This window comes from Molothrus aeneus, chromosome 2 (genome assembly GCF_037042795.1).
Source record: "Molothrus aeneus isolate 106 chromosome 2, BPBGC_Maene_1.0, whole genome shotgun sequence".
Taxonomy (NCBI): Eukaryota; Metazoa; Chordata; class Aves; order Passeriformes; family Icteridae; genus Molothrus; species Molothrus aeneus.
Genome location: NC_089647.1, coordinates 14,606,747 through 14,630,618, shown reverse-complemented (window position 1 = coordinate 14,630,618; position 23,872 = coordinate 14,606,747). Strand labels below are relative to the sequence as shown.

General features: G+C 41.4%; 1 protein-coding gene across 4 annotated transcripts in view; it reads left to right on the top strand.

The window, feature by feature from the left end:
- Positions 1-23,872, top strand: part of APP (amyloid beta precursor protein) — a 199,095-nt gene that overhangs the window by 134,039 nt on the left and 41,184 nt on the right. For all 4 annotated transcript variants that reach the window (XM_066571952.1, XM_066571954.1, XM_066571951.1 and 1 more), the window contains 4 exons: positions 8,825-8,899; positions 9,077-9,235; positions 20,967-21,095; positions 23,153-23,252. In XM_066571952.1, coding sequence (XP_066428049.1) covers positions 8,825-8,899; positions 9,077-9,235; positions 20,967-21,095; positions 23,153-23,252 — 463 coding nt within the window. The remainder of the gene's footprint in view (positions 1-8,824; positions 8,900-9,076; positions 9,236-20,966; positions 21,096-23,152; positions 23,253-23,872) is intronic.

Sequence of the window (23,872 nt, the reverse complement as noted above, 5' to 3'; positions counted from 1 at the left end):
AATGAATGTAGTATAATTCAGATGTACTTCATATACACGTGCAGCTAATTTACTGTGTTTTTTCATTATAACTTTGTTCCCTTGATGGGATTTCAGTGTGTCTGTCTGTTACTGATTCATTACTAGCCTTTAGTTCTCTGCTAAAATGTTATTCCAAAAATGAAAATAATTTAATTTCATTCGTAACATTTTAAGCTCTTATTATACATCCATGCCTATTGGTACCGTAGCTGTGCCTGGCACTTCCCTAATAAATTGGGCAACTCATCTTACCTAAAGCACTCATCCAGTTTGGTGCAAGACACATACTGAGAATATGACATGTCATAGATAGGAAGGTAGGTGCTCCTAATCTGCCTGGGAAGTCTTGAAGCACAAACAATCTGTCTCCTCTTTAAACAGAGAAAATAGAGACAATTTAATGGAGAGAGAATCTGGAGAATAAAAAAAGGTACATAGCCTACCTAGCAGAGTAGTGACCCTGCCTTAGCTAGGCATGCAGAGGGTTGGTGAATAATACAGTCACCATCCCATCATTCCTTCCCCTCGAAACAACCTTTTTGTAAAAAATGCTGTTGAGGTGGGTTTCTTGAAAGCAAAGGGTAATCTCTGCAGATTTCCTTGGCATAGTCTTCAGATTCTCACTGTGGTTCCATGTTTTTCTCCAAAATCCCGGTATGTAAAGGTTAAGCTGCATAATTAGGGGCAGTATTTGGGTGAGCTGTTGTATTTCTGTTTTACCATGAGCTTCTGGAGGACCCTGTCAACTGATGGGTGGGATTCAGAGGTTTGACTGAAACTGGAGCTGGTGCCCTCATTAGCACATTTCCAGCCATTCTTCTTGTCAGCACTGGGCACACAGGGGGTGAGGCCGTTCAGCTGCCCCCTCCTGCAATGTCAGTCCTCCAAAAACAAGTCAAACACTCTGGCCAGTTCAGCAACCTAAGTCAGCCCTGGTAAGAAGAAGTATGATAGATACATTAAAAAAAAATTAATCTTTAAGTTGCCTAAGCTGCTTATGAAATCACATCTTAAAGGACATGTGTTTTGAAGTACACAGACCCTCTGCAGAGCTTTAAAGATCAGAAAGATCTTCATGGAAGATCTAGAAGGGAAAGGTAATTTTTAGAAACTTAAGTTATGATTTGTACAGTATTGAACTAGCCTCTCCATGTTAACATGTCAAATGTTTTAAAGATAGGAGATGCTAGTAGAAAAGCCAGCTAGTTCACCATTCTGTGTTTCCTCACATAAACATCTATGTCCAATACCACTGGTTTCCTCTTCTGGCAATTTATTTTAAAATAGCTTTTTACATTTTATTTAAAATCAGGTATGTTCTTAATATAAAATCCAAATATATATGTAGCTGAAAATTAATGTGGAACTCTTACTTGTTATGTTAAAAATAATGCTGAATAAGTTAATCTTTGCTGTCAGTGATTTTCTCGGTAAAAAGAAAAGGTAACAAATGAGAGTCACTAGCCAAGTCTTCCAGCTGCACCGGACTTTTTTTTTAATTCAAAGTCCAGTTCTTTCAAAGCTGAAAAGTGTAGGCTTAGAAAGCAGCAGAAGTGCCCATTTTTCTTCTAATAAAAAAAGAAAAAATGATTAAGTAATTCTTTAATCCTGATAAATGTCATAATCTGAAATAGATTGATTTGTCCACAACATACAGATAATTTGTTTCATTTAATAAAAAGTCTAGTTTAAATATAGTATTGGGTTTGGTGCACACCTTATTTTGCAACAGTCATTTAACTAAGAAAAAAAACAGATGCATTCTAGTTGACATGAAAAATGTAATCATCTAAGGAGTAGGGAAGTTTATCACTAAACTTGAAGTGAAATACTTTAAAACATGTCATCAGGGAAAATGTAAATATTCTGCATATCCTTTTTCTGAGATTTCCCTTAATTTACCATGAAATTCTGACAACTTGTGTTCCTTTTTCTCCTGTATAAAGATGTTCACACAAGCAGAGACCAAGATTCTGTCAGTGGTTATGTCACATCATTGTTCACAGCTCATGAAAGACTTTTAGTAGGGAAGTTTGACTCTGTGGTGACCTGATGCACCTCTGGTTCAGACTCTTTCAATCTCTTGTGCTCTAAAGTGTCCATCTCTTTAGACTACAGATCCTGAAAGTTTCTGCACCACACCTGAAGCAACAAGGCTTATAAACTTTCCTATTTTACAAGAAGTACTGTAAGGAGAATTATGTCCATACAAAATTTTAAGTTTTTCCCAAGAATTAATAATGCAGCCTCAATAGCAGGAAAACTGCATTCCCATGCAAACAGGGGTAACCAATCATTGATGCATGTGTAACCTTTAAATGTTTGCTGTTCTTGAAAAGAAAACAGGGAGAGGTTATGTTAACTGATTCCAAGGTGTCATGGTTCTTGTTTTGGAACAATTCCCCTTTTTCTCTTTCTCTTTTCATTTTGTTAATGGCTGTACAGCTCCCTTACTTAATTAGTTGCTGCTAAATAGCCTGATGAACCAGATACCAAACTTTACTCAAGGGAGCAGTATATTTATACATTTCTCTCCTAAGACATCCTGTGACATCCTCATGTCTTAAATTTGCTCTTCCTTTAGCTGTCTATGATATTTTTGGAATTGTAGCACGTAGAATACTTATGATAGCAACTTAATGATACCTTGTGTCCTAGAATAGTTTTGCTTCTTGGAAGTTTATTTCCAAAGCAAACATCTAAAAATACTGCAGTTCTCAACCAGCCTGAACAGGTCTGGTGTTTGTTCAAGATTTTTATTTTTTTTTTGATCATTGCATGCCAGTTATTCTAACGTCCTGGATACATCTTCAGCTGATTTTTAGTCCCAGTGACACTGTAGAATCACAGAATGGTTTGAGTTGGAGGGACCTTAAAGATCATTTAGTTCCATCCCCCTGCCATGGGCAGGGGCACCTTCCAGTACATCAGATTGCTTAAAATCCCATCTAGCCTTGAACATTTCCAGGGATGGGGCATCCACAACTTCTCTGGGGAACCTGTCCCAGGGTCTCACCACCCTCAGAGTAAAGGATTTCTAATATTGAATTGAAATCTACTTTCTTTCAGTTTACAACCATTCCTCCTTATCACTACACACTTTGAAAAGTCCCCTCTCCTGCCTTCATGAAGGCCCCCTTTAGACAATGTAGGTCTCCCTGAAGTCTTCTCCAGACTCAGGAACCCCAAATCTCTCACCCCTGGCCTCAGAGGAGATGCTCCAATCCTTTATCATCTTTATGGTCCTCTTCTAGACCCACTCAAGCAGGTTGATGTGCATCTTGTGTTGGGCCCCAGAGCTGGATGCAGCACTGCAGGTGGGGTCTCACCAGAGCAGAGCAGAGGGACAGAATGCCTTCCTCAACCTGCTGTCCATGGTGTTTTGGAGACAGGATACACTGGGCTTCCTGGGCTCTGAGCACACATGGCTAGCTCATATTTGGTTTTTCATCCACCAGGACACTCAAGTTCTTTTTCCCAGGGCTTCTCTCAGTCCATTCATTGCCCAGCCCATACTGATTTTGGGATTGCCCTAGCCCTGGTGCAGGAGCCCACACATGGCCCTGTTGAACTTGAACCTGTGGTTTTCCCAGGCCTGCCCCTCAAGCCTGTCCAGGAGGTCCCTCTGAATGACATCCCTGCCCTGTAGAGTGTCAATCACACCACTGACCTTGCTGTCACCTAACTGAGATTGCTCTCATTCCTGCTCTCATGTCCTCAACAAAGATGTAAATAATACCCAGTTATGTATTCCCTAGATTCCACCATCTCTACTACAGTGTGTGGGAAGCCTGTTTCCTTCCTTAAAACTGTCCAGTTGTAGTCAGGACTCTTTGGAGAGGTTTAACGATATTACCAGAAAAAAGGTCAAGACTTAAGTGTGGAAAAAAAGCCCTTGACAAAGACAGACACCCTTTTGGCAGGACTGTGACCATTCTCACTAAGCCACCCTTCAGGCAAGTACCTCTGCTGGCCTGATTGTTCTAACCCAAATGCCTGCCATAAATTCTTCTCTTGCAGATATGCTTTTTTGCCCTAGTGTAAAAAATGGGAGTGAATTCGGCTGCTTCAATACATAATGACATTTTTGTACTTAGCATCTCTTAATAATGAATGACATTTTCCATACTGCCTCTTTCCCTCTTACTGTCCCTTGAAGCCCAATTTCAAAAAGCATCTGCCAGGCTCTAAGGCCTGAGTTTTGAAGAATATTGACTTTGAAATGGCTTGCTGCCTATATCTCAAACAGAAGCTGTTACTTTCCCTGTGCAAAGCCTCCAACCCTTGAAGAGCCCTAAATCTGTATGTTTTTCATAGGTCTGTGCTGTCAACAGAGGAGAATAGGTTTTTAAGTGCAGAGGCCAAGTTCAGCCTTCTTCTGTACCTGTTTAACTGAGGAATTTTTTCTCCTTCTTGCTCTTTGGGGCTCTCTGTAGCACTGTGGCTTATTTCTCACTCACAAATCCCTGAAGTGATGAACTTTGTTGGTAGCAGGAGTTCCCTGTGGATGGTAGCATGGGCCATGGATATCTGTACCTTCAGTTGGTTAGCACACACATACAGATGCTCTCAAGCATTGAAGTCTTCTCAGTTACAAAAATCTGTCACTCAGGTCACAGCAGTCTTTACAGGAATATTGTTTCTGCAAACAGCCAAAACAGCCATGTCATTCTGGTTTTTTTCCAAAACCTTTCAGTTTTGTGGCACCAGAGCTGAAGTCTGAGGCCACTAATTTACATCCCTCCCAACTAGCTGGTATAGGCTGTCAGTTTATCATCCTGCCTTCCAAGCCTTAAAAGATTTAATGAAATAAAATGGACAGAGACAGTGCTGGTGTAGCCAAAGGTCCTCTTAATCACATTACCCACAGTGCTTATTTTTGTCATGCAGATTAGCAGAGGGTTAGTTTGGGGGATAAAGATGGCAAGGCAACTCTTGTTCTGAAAATCCCTAACTGCTCTTTCAGAGTAAAAAAATTAGGCAGATGTCAGAGATGTGATTTTAAGACAGAAAGGGAGAAGAGGAAGAAGAAAATCATAAAGTTGTTAATCTAGGCCAATGTTCAAGCTTGAGCACATCATTGTAGTTTATGACTTGGCTTAATGCCATAATTTCTGGGCCTTCTGTAAATTCACATCCTGTTGCTATCCTCTCTAATCACAGAGGAGCCAAGAGAACTAACTCTGTGAATAAAACAGAAAGAACCCTGAATATTCACTCAAATATGGGTTCAAATATTCCCTAGAACAGGATAAAACCCAGAAGTGGTTAGATGTTGATACCAAAGAATTGATGTATTTTATTTGAAAGAGAAGAAAAGAAAAGAAAGAGAAAAGAAAGAAAAGAAAAAGAAGAGAGAAAAGAAAGAAAAGAGAAAAGAAAAGAAGAAAGAGGGAGGCAGACAGGGAGAGTGACAGAAATGAAGTAGAAGCATATCACCCTCCATGGGTCCCAGTGATGTCTCATTGTTCCTCTCTATCTGATTGTCTTGGAGGTGAGGTCCCCTGCTGAAAAGCATAGAGTTCCATGGATTAATATACATTTGGGCAGGTGGGAACACACAGGTACCTCCCTGGGGGGGCCAGTTGGACACTGTCCCTTGCAAGACTCTGGATCTGTTGCATCATCATGTAGGATCGCGTGCAATGCTCTGGTGCAGGGTCTTGGGACTCCTTTGGGGCTTGTCATGATCTGGCATAACACAGGAGACCAAAGCAAACTAAGCCTCTGTGAATAAAATGGATTGGACCCAGGACAGTTTTAAATATACCCAAAAAATGTGATTAAAACCAAACGAGGTTCGATGTTGTTTCCAAAAAAAACCTGATATATTTTATTTAATAGTAAAAGAGGCAAAGAGAAAGAAATAGAAAAAGAGTTGTGCATGGGGGGTGAGGGGACCAGGAGAGAGTGACAGGGGAGGTAGAAACATATCATCCTTCTGGAGGTCCCAATGACATCTTGTTCTTCTCTTCCATCCCATCTTTTTGGTGATGAGAGTCCCCCGCCATGGCGGCACCAAAAAGTTTAGAATTATAGGATTAATTAAAGTACAGGATTAATAAACATTTGGGCCAGGTGGGAGCGCCCAGGTGCCTCCCCTAAGGGGGACAGCTTTGACACTTTGTCCCTTGCAACACTGTGGGTCTGTTGCATCATGCTGGAGTGCTCTAGTGCAGGGTCTGGGGACCCCTTTGGGGTGCCATTGATGGGCCATGACACCCCCTCAGCTGTCCTTCACGTGGATGTGGCTTTTCCTGGAGTGAAGGGGCCCCTGGGCTCTCATGCACAGTGGAGGATGAGCATTCACTGCCTCTCACCAGAGACTTTTTCTCCATACACCCAAACCCCTCCTCCTCCCCCCCTTTGGTGGGGGTCTCTGCAGGCCTGGCAGCAGATGAGCCTGGGGCTGTGGCCTCCACCCCTGAAGGTGCTTGCCTGGGCCCTGCAGTGGATGCTCTTCCAGATGCTTTGAACAATAGTGTCACTTTTCTTATCTCTGTTCCTTAGGAGGTTTAACTCACAGTTCAGGGTTTCAGTCAGGAGGCCCATTCAGGGTGGGCTTGGATGGTTTTCTGTGCAGTTTTTGTTATGTACTTTTGCTATAATAGACAAAACCATAAAATTTCAGTCTGTGACACATCCTGCCATCAGTGGCATCTCAGGTCTCTGGAAAGATGTACACGAATTATTTTCTCAGCCCCCACAGTCATATGGCCTAAGCACAATTAAGAGCTGAGTGCTTAATGCACACTGAATACACAGCAGCACTCTGAGAATGAACATGTTTTTTTTCCAGAACACATCACTGTGCTCTAAATTGTGGTGTTGGTTATTGTCACCTAGTTCTGTTTTGTCAGAGAATCAGTGAAAGCTCCTGTGCCAAAGTATTGCAATAATAGCAGGGGCAGGGGTGACCTGTAACTTCAGTGCACTACCCGTCATGTTCTCTGTCATTGCTTCCTTGCTACAACTCCTTGTAAATTTTGTTTTCCTGCTGCCTTAGAGCTTGGCTTCAATTTAAACATCAATGGGTATTGTCTGATGAGAAGATAATGTAAACTGAAGAGGCAGTTTTAGGCTGACAGTTACATTGGTTGGAGTACAGTTCTTGGGACTTAAATTTCAGCTTAGTTTTCAGTAAAAGAGTGGGGTGAGATAAAGACTGTGATTCTAACTATTTAGTTTCTGGTTTCTGCTTTTAACTGCTGCCTAACCGTGCCCTTGGTAAAGCCAAAAAAAGCAGGCAAAACAATTTCTCAAATTTCACCAAAAAAATAGTAAGTTTACAACACCCTATTAGTTTCCCAAAAGATAAGTCTCCATTCTTTTGGGCTGTTATTAAGGCCAGCATCTCTTACAGATAAATAATTTTGCTGACAATGAGTTGATCTGGTTTTACCATAACTGATGTACTGTTGTCTTGAGATACACTCTAGGGTTTGAGGTGAAAAGGAAGATTAAAACTTGGCAACAAAATCCCATACATTGAGTTGTTCTGGAATGCAGGTTTCAACCTGCTGGGTAATCCTACAACCCTGTATAGAACTGAGAGATATTACATTTTAAGGCCTGGGACTTGTAAAAGTCTCCTTTGAGCCCAGGTTTGTGTGGGTTGTTTTTTCTCAAAGGCACAGGCTCAACCAGGTACCCTTAGGCACCACCAGCACTTTCCAGTCTGCTCATCAAAGGGCCTGATTAGCAATGTCTCGTGTGGTTTATGAGAAAACTGGGAAGCCTGAGACAGGAGGTGAGTGCTGGAGGCTCAGCTTGCAAACATGAGACACAGCAGATCTTTTTTCTCATGCCTTTAGTATTGGTCTTGGTAAAATTTCAGTTGTCCATGTGGACTCTTAGCTTTTTAAAAAATTATCTTGGCAATTTTTATTAAATGGTGTGAAAGTGTGTGTTTTATTGAGAAGAAAAGGAAATGCACTTTGTGAGTAATTGCTTATAGGTTTCTTATCATGCTAATGCTGCACATAAATAGTCACCTCTTTGTGTGCACTTCATTCAGTGGAAACAATTGTTCCTATATAAAATGTATTATCTGAGGAGTTTGCTGTCTAGGTGTGAAATGAGAGATGCCTACAGATGGCAGAAAGGTTTCAGATCTCATGGACAACAAATTAACCTACTCCTTGACTATCAAAATACTACTGCTCTGTATTACAAGAAGAGGAGGCTTCTCACATTGCTGAAAGAAATGACATTGAAAGATCTCCTGTGTTATTTTTCTGACAGTGTTGTACTTGAGATACATATTCAGTTCTTGGAAGTGTTTCTACAGCCCCTGTTTTTGGACAAATAGCTGGACTAGCACAAATTATGTGTAATTTTTGATCTGCCCTACTCAGGCCAGTGATGCAGTCTCAGTAAATTAAAAGCTTTCATTGTGCCAAAAAAGGTGGCATGATTCAATTGGAATGAGTTCAAGGTGTGAAATTTACACCCTTGGACAAAAAGAATGGAATCTGTTTTCTTTCTGTCTGAGATGAAAAAGGGTTGGTGTGTTTACCCATGGAGATCTCCACTTCCCTTGCTTGAGGGCTGGTTAATGTGTTCCTTCACAGTGGAGTTGTGAGAGCTTGACACAGTGTTCAGACACACAAGTACTGTCTTTTTTTAATTTAATAACAGGATCCTACCTTCATAAAATGTTGTAACTGCCTTTTTATTTAGAGATAAAAGGAGGGATAGGAATGTAAAAATATGACTCCTGGAGCTGCAGTGCTTGGCTGCTGCTAAGCCATGGGACATGGGTGGAAAATAGCAAAGTCACACTTTTTGTTTTATTCATTAGGTCATGAGAGAGTGGGAAGAGGCAGAACGCCAAGCAAAGAGCTTGCCAAAGGCCGACAAGAAAGCTGTCATCCAGGTAAAGGAAAATGCAACCACAACCTTACCATCTGGAGCCCCAGTTAAGATACAAGGGCAGCTGGGTGTGATGAAATTTAATAATTACTTTATGGAGATTTCATGTTATTCTCTACTCTTTTTTTCCCATCTATGCTGATGTCTTCTCTGTTTCTGTTGTGATTGATGGTTTTTTCAGCATTTCCAGGAGAAAGTGGAATCACTGGAACAGGAAGCAGCAAATGAAAGACAGCAGCTCGTGGAGACTCACATGGCACGGGTGGAAGCCATGCTGAATGACCGCCGGCGCATTGCTCTGGAGAACTACATCACAGCCCTGCAGACTGTCCCACCCAGGGTGAGTGGGATACCACAGGCTCTGCCAGCTGTGGCAAAATCACTGCAGTTGTCCTGGGGGAAATGTAGATGTGCCCAGGTGCAGTCCACCTTTGGAGCCAGGAGCTCACTGTGCAAGGGCTGTGACAGCAGTGAGACAGTTTGCCTCAATGCCTACACAAGCTCCCCATGTGAATACCTGTTGGTGGACAGAGGCATAGTAAAGATACTTCAGCAAATAACGTGGAAGTGATTTGGTTGTCAGAAATTGCAGCAGTTCAGATTGCAGCAGATCCTGCAGGAGAATGGTGTCCCCTCCAAGTAATGCACATTATGATACTCGATCACGACAACATGGAGCTTAAAGATAGGATGGTTGTTATTTTTTGTTTTGTTTGTTGAACTTTTGAAGTGTTTAGTGAAGGATCCTGTGAGGATTGTTGGATGGCGTGAAGTTAGCACACTAGCAATTCAAAGTGGTCTGCTTTTGATGGGTGTAAACATGTACATTCAGAATGCAGATTGAGTGGAATTTAATGACTTTATATCTCTGATACTTGTTTCAATACCACAATAGCTGGTCAGTGACCCCCAGAGGAAGAGAATTTGCAAAAAGACTGGGGGAAAGCAGTTTTATGTATCTCTGGCTTCTTGAACACTTCCTAGATGGAAAAAAACATTGTTACACTGCTGAGTCTTTTAGCAAATTTGACCTTAAAGGGAGTTATAGCAATATGGCTAACATGATTACATTTCATATTTTCAGTGAATTTCCTTCTGAGGAGAAACCTGTGTATTTGGAAAAGTGATCATTCTCTTAGTTCCTTATCATTGTTATCATAATTGAACTTTTTTTTCTCCATCCTGTGGTACAAAACTCTCTTGCTTTTACCATGTCTGCCAAGTAAAAATTAAATTCAAAAAATTAAAATCTTTCACTTAAGTAAAAGTGTTGAGGGGTGACTTCAGGATAGTTGTGTGAAGAGTTTCCATGTATTTTGCAGTAGTAATTTGTGGAAAATGAAGCTAGTTGGTGTTAAATTGGTAGAGGATGTTACTTGGCCTGAGTGTGAGTTGCATGTTATAACCTCTTACCACAGTGAGGGTAGTGAAAGGCTTGAACTCATTAGGAGATGGATTAGTGAGTTATAAGCTGGGATGTGGCTTCCATTAAGTAGCTGGAGTCTGGCTCAGAATTGAGGTAAGTGTATGGACTGGCTGCAGGTCATGTTTGCCTTCTTGTACCATGGGTTTGGGTAGTTCACCAAATGTAGGGTTCTACATTTGGCTTTGGAGCCAAACTTTCCTGCTTTGAAGTTCAGCCTTGTACAAATGTAATCCTGTCTGAAAAGCACCCCAGTAAAATTATTTGATTTCAAGCCGTGTGTGTGTCAGGCTGGAAGCTTGGTTCTTCAGGTATCTGTGGTTGTTGAAGGGTATGATGGGGACCACACATAACAGCAGAAAGGTCTCCACAGGGGACAAAATGTGAAATGCAGAGGACACAAAGTGAACTTCAGCTGCAGAACTCTCTGAGGGGAAAAAATGTTAAGTGACTCTGGGACCAGAAAAACTTGCATTTTGTGCTCGTGTAGCTTGTAATCAGCTCTCAGGACATTTAAATTAATGATGCATTTCCTGTGTCAGGGAGAGAGCACCAGGCCTGAAAGGTGACATTAGTCCAGTAAAAATAAGTTTTGAAGGTATTGTTTGAAAGACTAAGTGCATCCTATATTGAGTATATGTCCTATATATGTCCTACAAAATCTAATAATTCCAAAAGGAGCAGGCAGCAAGCATGGAGGTAACATTAGCTGAAAGTGCTACCAGACAGAGACTCATCTCAAAATAACAGGGACAAACAGTTTCAAAAAATTCAAAAAATAATGTCCTTAAAGAAGTCCTTGTGTAGTCTTGTAGATGGTCTTGTCCTTGCCTCAGCATTTTTTGGTTATATGCTCTGTAGCTGATGACAGTTGAGGTGTTGGACTGCTGATCAGGTGCATGCCAAAGCACTTGAAAACACTGACCTTGAATTCAGCAGGATGATTGTCTAGTTCTATTGAAAGAGAGGAGGAGGTTTTGAAGGAACCTAGGAATAAAAAGAGGATGTATCATCTTTGGAAGGAGGGTCAGGTATCCCAGGAAATATTTCAGGGTGTTCCTGTGGTGGTGTTCACAGGGGTCCCAGGATGAGGGAAGAGATGAGAATCTTGACTCCATGTTTCAGAAGGCTGATTTATTATTCTATGGTATATATGATATTAAAAGAAAATGATATATTAAAACTATACTAAAAGAATAGAAGAAAGGATTTCATCAGAAGGCTAGCAAGGATTAGAAAGGAATGGAAAAGAATGATAATAACATCTTGTGGCTGACCAGAGAGTCCAAGACAGCTGGACTGTGATTGGCCATTAATTAAAAACAACCACATGAGACCAATCAAAGATGCTCCTGCTGCATTCCACAGCAGCAGGTAAGTATTGTTTATGTTTCATTTCTGAGGCCTCTCAGCTTCTCAGAAGAAAAAATCCTAGCAAAAGGATTTTTCATAAAATATGTCTGCGACAGGTTCCTAGGGCATTTTCTCAGGCCACGAAGGTCCTTCAGGGAAAAGGACTCAATAGTGACTTCTGATTTTACATCAGTAATTGGTGTTGAGAGTCCTTCCCTAGGATCATCATCATCCACTGGCTGATCGGTATTGGTTGTGTGTTTCTTGCTTCTTGTGGTAGCAGCAGCAGCCATTGGTTCAGGCTCACTGTCTGGTTTAGCTCTGGGCTTAGGTTTACTGTCTGCCTTAGCTACAGCCTGAGTAGCTGGGGTGTTAGGTGCAGCCTGAGTGACTGGGGTAGCTGCTGATTTATCTCCCTGCCCTCCTGCCTCTCTCTGCTGCCCGACAGTATCTAGCAGCATGTGATAAGCGTAGGCCAGGGCCCAGCTTACTGCAATGATCTTTTTCTCCTTAGAGTCATCATGGCACTTCTCTTCCAAGTATTTCCCCACCTCAGCTGGGTTCAGTATTTGTTCATGTGGCAAGTGCCAGGCTGTAGGGTCAGAAAATTCCTTCAGGGTTTGGCCCATATCCTCCCATTTCCCACACCACTCAAGATTTTCCACACCTGGGTCTATTTCTGGGTCAGGAGTCTCATCAGCTCCTTTGGGCATCTCAGCCCTCATGCTAGAGAAGCTGCAGACCATATAGAGGAAGCTTACCAGATTAAATACCAGGACAATGGTATCTCTAACATTCAGGGGAAACTGAACATTCTCAAAAACTGACTTAACAGATTCAAAGGAGAAGAAGGAAAGGAAAGGCTGAAAAGCCTTATCCCCTGCTCCTCCTCTAATAAGCTGGGTGCAATTACTAATAAATCCCCAAAACTACTAGGAACTGGAACTAGAACTAGGATGCAGGGTAGGATGAAGAAACTGTATACCATACATATCTTGAACAGACTCCAGTACCTTTGTAAACTCCCTATAAATCATTATCACCAAGCCCAGCACAATAGCTATTGTAATCCATGCCATTCTCCTGTAAAAACTACATATTTGGGACAATACTGGAGCTATCTCTGGATAAGAAAATAAGCCTAGGGACCAGAAAGGTATGAAAACCTCAAAAATGCCTAGAGACCACAGACACATGAAGGCCTATGCCCAGAGAGACATTGTGAATTCAAGCAACATGGTTACTGACTGCTTTATCCCAATACAGAGTAAGTACAACCAAAATGCAATCAGTACAGGTTTTTTTCCACTTTCTCAAGCCACACTTTGGGTGCCAAAAATTGTCTTTGTCCTGGTTTAGGACAAATTTGGGAGAGAATTTCTGAAAGGGTTCCTCTAGAAAGCAGATTCAAGTGGCTCCTCCCCAAATGGTGCAGGAAAAGATTTCCTTGGAGAAAAGTGGAAAAAGACTGTTTATTTAACAGGCAAAGTATTCACCTGCACAAAAAAAAATGAACAATATTAAGCAATAAGACCTCTTGCTGCTCCAAAAGAGATGACAAACTCAAAAAGTCCCTCCATGGGCTGTAGCTCAGCTCACTCAGTCTCCTATCAGTCCCTCTGGTGCTGGAAATGCCATGGCCCAGGCCTGGCCCAGTGGGCCACAGGTGGGAGCTGCTGGTGCTCTGCTGGTGTTCAGTCCAGAGCAGGTTTGAACAGGTCCAAGAAGAAGAAAAAACCACAGTCCAGGGAACTCCTCTGCCTTAGCTAGCTAAAAACTATCTAAAAAGCAAAGGAAAGCTCTGTCCTGCTGTCTGTCTGTCCACAGACAACACAGTCCAGGAGCAGGAATGTGTAGGAGTGAGTGCAATGTCTGAAAACAAACTGTGCATTTCTTCTCTCCCCTTCCCTCTTCATTCTCAGAACCAATCTTAAAGGTGCAAAACTTATTTCTGGGCTAAACAGATGAATGGGAATGAATTGTAATTCAGCATCATAAAGTCACCTCAGGATAGGCATGTAGAAAAAAAATTAAAGAGACCAAAGCTCAGTTAGAACTTATTTTGGCAACTTTTACCAAAGATAATAAAAAATGTTTTTACAAATGTATTAATGACAAAAGGAAGGGTAAGAACATCCTCAATTCTCCACTGGATGTGGGAGGGAATTTAGTGACTGCAGATGGAAAGAAGGTGGAGGTGTTTAACACCTTCTTTGCCTCGGTCTTCAGTGGAAAGACAGCTTGTCCTCAGGACAACTGTCTTCCTGGGCTGGTAGATGGTGTCAGGGAGCAGAAAGGTCCCCCTGTTATCCAGGAGGAAGCGGGCTGAGAACTGCTGAGCTGCTTGGATGTTCATAAATCTATGGGACCGGATGGGATCCATCCTAGGGTGATGAGGGAGCTGGCAGATGAGCTTGTGAAACCACTCTCCATCTTTTACCAACAGTCCTGGCTCACTGGTGAGGTTCCAGATGAATGGAAGCTGGCCAGTGTGATGCCCATTCACAAGAAGGGTACAGAGGAGGATCCTGGTAATTATAGGCCAGTCAGTCTGATCTCAGTACCCAGTAAGGTTATGGAACAGTTTGTGCTGAGTGTCATCATGCAGCACTTACAGGATGGGCAGGGTATCAGACCCAGCCAGCAGGGGTTTAGGAGGGGTAGGTTGTGTTTGACCAACCTGATCTCCTTTTATGACCAGGTAATCCATCTGGTGGATGCAGGAAAGGCTCTGGATGTTGTGTACCTGGACTTCAGCAAGGCTTTGATGCTGTCTCCCACAGCACACTCCTGGAACAGCTGGCAGCCCAGGGCTTGGACAGGAGCACTCTGTGCTGGGTTAGGAACTGGCTGGATGGCCCAGAGAGTGCTGGTGAACAGTGCCACATCCAGCTGGGGGCAGTCAGCAGGGGCGTCCCTCAGGGCTCTGTGCTGGGACCAGCTCTGTTCAATATCTTTATTGATGACATGGATGAGGGGATTGAGTCTACAGTTAGTAAATTTGCAGATGGGTGCAAGTGTTGATCTGTTGGAAGGTAGAAGGGCTCTGCAGAGAGACCTGGATCAGTTGGATGGATGGGGAGAGTCCAATGGGATGGAGTTTAATAAGTCCAGGTGCTGAGTCCTGCATTTTGGCCACAATAACCCTCTGCAGCATTACAGGCTGGGGACAGAGTGGCTGGACAGTGCCCAGGCAGAAAGGGACCTGGGGGTACTGACATGAACATGAGCCAGCAGTGTGCCCTGCTGGCCAAGAAGGCCAATGGTTCCTGGCCAGTGTCAGGAACAGTGTGGCCAGCAGGAGCAGGGAGGTCATCCTTCCCCTGGACTGGGCACTGGTGGGGCCACACCCTGAGTGCTGTGTCCAGTTCTGGCCCCTCAGTTTGGGAAGGACCTTGAGATGCTTGAGCGCGTCCAGAGGAGGCAACGAGGCTGGGGAGGGGCTGGGAACACAAACCCTGTGAGGAGGGACTGAGGGAGCTGGGGGTGTTCAGCCTGGAGAAAAGGAGACTCAGAGGTGACCTTATCACTCTCTACAACTTCCTGAAAGGTGGCTGCAGCCAGGTGGGGGTTGGTCTCTTTTGCCAGGCAACAACTGACAGAATGAGAGGTCACAGTCTTTAGATGAGCTAAGGGAAATTTAGGCTGGATGATAGGAAAAAGTTTTTTATGGGAAGAGTAATAAAGTACTGGAATGACCTGCCTGGGGAGGTGGTGGAGTCACCATCCCTGAATGTGTTTAAAACAAGACTGGATGTGGCACTCGGTGCCATGGTTTAGTTGAGGTGGTATTAGGGCATGGGTTGGACTTGATGACCTTAAAGATCTCTTCCAACCTTGTGATTCTGTGAGGGTGAAACCTGGGGAGTGATTGATGATAACTGAATGACCTAATGAGTTAATCCAGTCCACTAACTGCTTTGCAAGATATGAAGCCAGAAGTTTGAATACACTGTGAATCCAAACTTCAGCTGCCTAGCCAAAGAGAAAATGGGCTTAATGGAAAATGCAACTTTGATACCTTAGCTGTATTTCACTCTGGCAGTTTCCTAGTAAACTAAAAGTGCATTTGATGCAGTTGTGTTATCTTTGGGAGAGTAATTCATAACCCTACTGATAACTTGTTAAGTACTATTAGAAAAATTGTGGGAATGGGGAGTTCTGGACTTCTCAACTTATTTTTAAGAACCCCTTTCATTACCTGCTTCAAGTTGCATGGTTTGCTATTAGTATGTTTACTATAAAAATAGATTCTAAATATGTTAAGTGATGGAGTCTCTTTCTCTAAAGTTGTTAGGAAGAATTTGGATTTAAATGTTAAAAAGAAGTTAGAGTTTTTTATGGAAGTGCTGCATGCAGTTAGGAGGGTTAAAAAGTCCATGAATCCTTTGTGAATAGCTCCTGTATCGGATCCAAAACTAACTGCAGGCTTTTTTCATGTGTTACATGGATGATTGCCCAGTGCAGTTTCAGAGGTGTGCCTCTGAGTACCACTCAGGGCAGCAAGGGAGAGAGGGAGCACACAGAGATGAAATTGTTTCAAGGTGTACAAGAAAACAAAATTAAGCAAAACCAATATTTATACTCTTGTTCTGTTCTCAGAAGCACTGTCATGCAGGCTCCACAGAAACTCAAAATTTAATCCTCATTCTTGATTCCTGATGCAGCTTAGCTGTGCTGTTGTACTTTGCTGCCTTTGAAAATGAGGTGCAGCTGTTCAGTATCCAGTGTCAAAATAGTATATTGTTTCATCATCCTTGGTGGGCTTACTACAGGAAAGGAGGATTAGTGGCAGCTGGAAGCAATATGCCTCTAGTTTTTAAAACATTTGGAAATTTTCCCTATTTTTTACAATAAATAGGGGAATTCAAATCCATCATTCTCTGTGAGCAGATTGATTCTGTAATTTGCTTCTATTCCCTCTTTCATGTGCATGTCAAATTTTTGTGGATTTATGTATTCCTTTCTAATCTTTGATGGTCAGAGAGGGACATTATCTGTGGGAAGGTGGTGGTGGGTGACAAAGACAAGCAGAAAAGAAAATTGATGAAATAAAGGGTTTTAGATGAGGGAAACATACAGGAAAACTTTGAAAGATAATTAATTAACCTCTTTACTTTGCACATAAATTAAAATGAGCATATAATCCTTAAAATCAGTTTAAAATGCTTCTCCTCTAATTCAGCACTATTTTACTGAAATAGAAATTCTTGCTTAGAAGAGCAGGATCATTGAGATAAACCCTGTAATGTACATTAATCAATCTGATTTTTTTTCCCCATTTTTTTTTTCTTCAGAACTTACTCTGGTACCTGTTATTCTTGGGAGCAGTGCCTGTTCACAGAGAGAGCACAGGGCAGGTTGAAAATAGTCTGGTTTGGCTGTTTGGACAGGGAAGAGGAATCTGCAGGGGGGCCCATGCTCAGTGTCTCAGAGTTTGGGAAGCTCAAAGCATTTCCTGAGTCCAAGGAGGTTGCTGTGGAGGTATGCAGCTGGAGGCAGGCCAAAGTGTTGCTGCTGAATTGGTGATAAAAATCCTCCTGTGCAGCAGGAAACAGCAGTCCAGTTCTAATACTCTACCCTTCAGCTCTGCTTCTCCAAACCCATTAATTTCCAGCTGTGGAATTCTTCACATATACTTAATTTTGTAGGTTTTTTATGAATAGCATGGATTTCAGCTCTGTTTTTATACAAAGTCAGATTTCAAGAAAGGTGGTCAGCTAATTCCATTTTCCAGAATGTCATTTTAAACCCTGGCAGGTTTGTTGTATCTAGAATTAAGTGGTTTAAAATAGTGAGCAGAAACAAAATTTGTCCTAATTTGTCAAAGTTCAGTAAGTTGAAATAGTGAAAAACAAATAATGAGATTGATTCAAATGGTTTTCATTTTATTTGGTCACCAGAGGAGTCCTTGAGAGAGGAGGCAAATGTAAGTCTTAGGCACCATTGTAGCACTGTGATTTTGATGTGTGAGATAACATGTTTTGTTGCAAACTAGTAGAAATTATAAGAAGGCATTTTTAACTCCAAAGAATAGGTATCTGGATGGGGATTTTTTTGTCTTGCCCATGAGTAAGTGTTTGCACTCATTCAGTTCAACTTTTCTTGAATGTTTCTAAAATGAAGTACTTCTCCACGATGAAACATGACCTGCAAGTTAATAATGTAGTGAGTGAAATATGTACTGAATATGATACACAAGGTATTCAGAATAGTGAATGAAAAGAAGCAATTGTTGCACATTGCAAGAGCAGTAATTGGAAGGGACTGATGATTGATTTTTCTCTAAAGACAAGGTTAAATAGCATTGTGAAAGTTTCCTCTTTGATTTAGAGTGAATTTTGATCAAAATGACAAGCCAGCTTAGAATTTCCCATGGAAGTTCCATGGCACAAAGCCAGGAAATTGTATTTTCAATACATAGACCTGCTTTCTAATGGTTTTAGTGTGGTTTCTTTGTAGTAAATATTTTGGATTTCCACAAGAAGAGATTTTTATTTTTTCCATGAGGAGAGATTTTAGCCATGCAAACTACATGTGACGTTTCCATTTTCCAAGCTCAATGAAACAGCACTGTTTCATCACTCCCTTAAAATCTGAAATAGCAGATTAGGATCAGTATAGGGACATCTGCATGTTTATATATAACTTGGTAGAAACTGGATTATGGGCATTTTAGATCTAATATACAAGACCACAGAATGACTCATCTTTCAAATAAGAGACAAGGCATATTCTCTACAGTTCTAGGCAGAACATTAGTTCTTAATGGTGCATTGTCACCCTAGGTAGTCTGTGTAGCCCAGAGATATTGTCTGTGAACCTATCCACAGGTATTGAATGCATGCAAGTCCCCAGGTACTCAGGAAAGCTATATAAAATAGTACTTCAACAACATTCTCCAGCATCATTGGGATTTTAAGCTAACAACTATTAAATACCCAAAGACATGAGCACATCTGCTGGATGGTTATAATAGCTTGTAAGAAGGGCTACCATCAATGTCAGTTGTAGATAAAAACAGTTGTTTGAATCTTCTGAGAAGGAGGAGCTTTGGAATAAATTGGATGGGAGCAAATGGTGTTACAGTGTGTGCTTAAAATAATTGGTAGGTTCACATCTTATCAGGTGTGGTTTTTTTGCTGCATTTGCCTCAATAGTGTGTGCCATGAGACTGTGGATTTAAGCTTCTTGCCAGCCAGTCCAGAGTTTTGGAGTACACAGTATCCATATTATTCCTAACTAATCAACATAGCCCTAGCCTGTTACCTGGACGTGTCTTGGGGGCAAGAAAAGTTGAATTATCAGGAAAGGTAGTTAAATGTTCTTGTCTTCAAAATTTTCCCCTTGTTATTAAACTTCCTGGTCTTCTAGCCTTCATTTCAATAGAGCTTTACAGTTGGCATTTCAGTTGTTTGGCCATTCCCACAAGGTTGTGAGGATTACTCGGTTTCCAGCATTTGTCCAGAGTTTCTTGCAACTTCATCTGAGAGTACTTGGGTTTGGGGACTTTGAGTTATTTCTCTCATGCAATGGAGACACTAAGTTTAATTCTCTGGCAAGACATGGCTTCACATCTCTATTTCTGTCTGACATATCTTCTTCAAATAACCTTTGGTTTGCTTTCCTCAGACATTTTTGAATCTGTTGCTTCTCTTAAACTGAAGAGATTCTGAAATTTTTGGACTCCATATCTTAGTATTCATCTCTTGTGTAAATGTTAAATCAGTTTGTGCTCTATATTTGTCCATGAATCTAAATCTTAAAACTTCACCTTCACCCACAGTTCTTCCTGCTTTGGAAAGCTGTGCACAGAGCTTCTGACACTTTTTTTATCACTTCCATACCTTCTTCCCTGTGTCATTCTCAGTGCCTAGACAGGCTCTTTATCACTTCTGTTCATTCTTTAATCTGCTGCACAGTAAGGTCATCTTTCTGTTCCTTCTCACTGCTTGGCTGCTTCAGGTAGGATGCACAAGCACAGCACCACAAGTGGGAATGGAGAGAAGGGGGACTGCATTTCCAGAATCCATATAATCTCAGAGTTAAAGATGGGTGTCCTAGCTGGATGCTGGAGATCATTTCCTGTTTTGGCACTGTATTATTGTGCAGTGCAGGAAAGTACATAGCAATACATGTCTTAGCCTTCAGTGCTCTGCCATCACTGTGTATATTTTCAAGTTCCCTTCAGCTGCTTTTCTTTCCTTCCCTTTCTTTCCTTCCCTTTCTTTCCTTCCCTTTCTTTCCTTCCCTTTCTTTCCTTCCCTTTCTTTCCTTCCCTTTCTTTCCTTCCCTTTCTTTCCTTCCCTTTCTTTCCTTCCCTTTCTTTCCTTCCCTTTCTTTCCTTCCCTTTCTTTCCTTCCCTTTCCTTCTTTTCTTTTCCTTCCTTTCTTTTCCTTCCTTCCTTCCTTCCTTCCTTCCTTCCTTCCTTCCTTCCTTCCTTCCTTCCTTCCTTCCTTCCTTCCTTCCTTCCTTCCTTCCTTCCTTCCTTCCTTCCTTCCTTCCTTCCTTCCTTCCTTCCTTCCTTCCTTCCTTCCTTCCTTCCTTCCTTCCTTCCTTCCTTCCTTCCTTCCTTCCTTCCTTCCTTCCTTCCTTCCTCCCTCCCTCCCTCCCTCCCTCCCTCCCTCCCTCCCTCCCTCCCTCCCTCCCTCCCTCCCTCCCTCCCTCCCTCCCTCCCTCCCTCCCTCCCTTCCCTTCCTCCCTCCCTTTCCTTTCCTTTTCTTTCTTTGTATTCAGTTACATGCCTGAAGGCATATATCCATTAGGTCTTACTAATTAATATTATTTGCAATAGACTTCATATTTTTGCAGAATCTGGCATGTAAGCTGAGAAACTTCAGAAAACTGGGCAGATGTCTCTTTTTTCTTACGGGTTTTCAGTCAGTTGTATGTTTTGGATGTGTGTGTTCTGGATATGTATGTTCTGTACCTCAGCTCTCTAGTTCTTTTCCTCTGTTTTCTCCTCTGGTGGTGTAGCAATAGTGACAGGGCAGGAACATTGTGTTGTTTTTTTTTCCTTAAGTTTTGCAGTCAAGTCTGGGGATTGGTTATTCATAGAAACATAGAAATCTGAACACCCTTCTCAGGAACATTATCTACTGCCTACAACTACTATTTAATGGTGCATCCTGATGGTGTTCAGTTGAGAAGATCTTCCTTATAGTAGTCGGAGTTGTTTTCAGAAGATAGCACCAAGGGCTTTTGGCTTGGGAAACATCTCCAGTGCAAGAAATGAAAAATGAAAACATGTGTCATTCTAAACTGATGGTTTTTTGTTCTTTTTCTTTCCCCGTAGCCTCGTCATGTATTCAACATGCTGAAGAAGTATGTGCGTGCTGAGCAGAAGGACAGACAGCACACTCTCAAACACTTTGAACATGTCCGCATGGTAGACCCAAAGAAAGCTGCCCAAATCAGATCTCAGGTAATCCCCACTGATGGTTAGTGAGGTTGTGTTAGTTCATAGCTATTGTGAAATTTCTGTCAAACTATTTTTTATAAAATACCCAGCTCCTTTCCATGGACAGCTTTAAATGCAATCATAAACAATCTGTTTTCCATCAGAAGGCAAAGTGATAGAGTAATGGAAGTATGATTTTTCTTCTGAGAAGAACTGAATACAGGTTTTTTGTCTATCTGGACCTTGAATCATCATGGGCATGTTCTGAGGAGCCTTCCAGAGCATTAATGCTGTGAGCCTTTGTTAGTGCTTTGGTAAATAATACCTCTGGAAAAACCTCAGTATTAGATTTAGCAACAGCACATGGTTGGGCTTCTCTCAGCTGAAGTGGCAGAACCAGAAGTGGTGTAGCCATCTGATTGTGACCAACCTTTCTATAGTCATTGCAGAGGAACTTGTAATGTCTATAAATGTGATTACTGTGATGCACTCAAGTTTAATGTGTTCTTTTAAAACAGACGCTGTCCTTCATGGCATTTAACTGCTGAATGTTACTATAGACCTCAATGCATATGTTTTGGAACATCTTTTATCTTGTCTTCATAAATCATAGAGGGCAAGAAAGCAGAAAGAAAACACCCAAGATTGAAGATGTATTTGGCTTTCAAAACAGCAATTAATATTGGAGTTGCAATGGATAAGCTGTAAAAACAGTGTGCTGGAATCTGTGGAATCTGCTGCTGTTCCCTCTGTAGAACTCAGTGTCAGGCACTGTTCCAGCCAGTTTTTGAACTGACTGACAGACATCACAAAAAGAAAAATCAAAACCATGTACCTCCCTGGATAGCAGATTAGAGTTTCAAACATCTGTTTCAGCCAAATGTGTACATTGAGATCATGCTGTCTTGAAATTGCTGGAGTGAGAAATGCACACTTCTAAAAGTCTTCTGCAGTGACTATTGTCTTTGCCTTGTCTTAAGCATCTATAACTTTTTTTTTCCCAAGTCTCATTGGGTTATTTAATGACAAAAATCAGTGAAATTTTGCAGAGTGCAGGTTGTGTGGAAGCACTAGTGAAGAATAGAAACTGACATATAAATACAAGAAGTGCAGTGTATTGTCTAACATGTCATTGTAGGAATGAGTATTGATATAGCATCTCTGTGTCTAGAATTGGTCAGATGGTTGGGGAAATGTGGCCTGGGAGTTCTGTTAGTGAAATGTTTTTCAGTGAAAAATGGAAGACAAAATATTTAGTTCAATAGCATAAATATTTAGATTTGAAGAAATCATGCTGCTATTTCACTAAAATTGCTGTCTGCAATTCCTTTTACTGTTAGGCCTAATTATCTTGTCAGTCTTCTAAGATGCACCTCAATTTCTCCTTCTACTGAAGAAAGGTGATACTTGTGAAGAGTAGCCTGGGGGAGCATGTATCATACAATGTCATAACTCAACCCATAACAATGTGAGGGCACTTGAGGCAATACAGCTGTAATTGAATGAGAGGATGCAGTAATCCTTCTGGGTGGAAATATTTTTGTTTGCAGCTGAAATATTTGCAATTTGTAAATGCTAAGTTTTTTTTTTTCTTTTTCTTTGGAGAGCTGTTTCTTTTTGCAGTATTTGGATCAGGAAGTAAATAAATAAATAAATCCAAACACCTGAAACATTTTGATGCAGCAATCACTGTGCCTCACTTGGTTTACGTGTTATGTGAAAACTTATGAGTAGGGGCAAATGTAAATTTTGCTGAAAGAAGAATGAAGCTGTGGATTTCTGCCACAATAGCTGCTTGTGTGCATGTTCTGCCCCACAGCAAATGTAAACCCTTACTTTAAATTACTGCATTTCCATGGGATTTCAGGTGGCTATGGAAGAGCATCTAGAATGGTATTTTTCAGCAGCTGTAGGAGAGAGGTGAGTTTTGTAATAGGTTTGACAGTTTTGATACATAGGGCATATTGAAATCTTATTCCTGCACAAGTGAAAATGGTCTTGCTTCCTATAGTCTGTGAAATTTGTGATAATGTCCAATTATCCATAGTATCGCCCTCCTTCGAATACTTTTGTTTCCGTAGGTTATGACGCATCTACGTGTGATATACGAACGCATGAACCAGTCTCTCTCATTCCTCTACAATGTGCCTGCTGTGGCAGAGGAGATCCAGGATGAAGTTGGTATGCAAACTACTTATGTAGAAAAAGACATATATTTCTGTGATGAGAAATTACCACCAAAAGCAAAAATACATCATCTCACTTTTCCTATTGATATACTCCTCAGCTGAAAAATAGAAGAGTAAACCTGGCAACATTCTTAAATTTTGAATTAAATTATAATGAACCCTTGGAAGACAAATCATGTATATCCCGTGCAGTGGCATCATCATACTGCTGTAAATGTCTTCCCTGAAATATGTTAATTGACATTTGGAGCCTTCCATGCTATAGGGATGCAACAATTGACAATGAGATTTAGGCAAACCCTATCCTTTGGATATTTAGTTTACCTGGTAAGTATTTACATGATACAGACCATTCAGAAATCCCATAGCTAAAAAATTGGTTGCAGAAGCAAGGATCTGAGAAAAGTATAGGTATCAAGTTGGCAGTATCCTAGTGGTCATGCATTTTAGTTCTTGGTTAGTTATCAAATTGATATCTCTGCTCCTCCCATTTTTTCCAGCATCCAAGTTGGACTGTGGATGAATCCAGTAACAACAGACCTATGTTTGCCTCTTCCCTGGGAGCTGTAATGACAGACAGCTGTGAGGGATAATGGCCTTTCCTTCCATCCA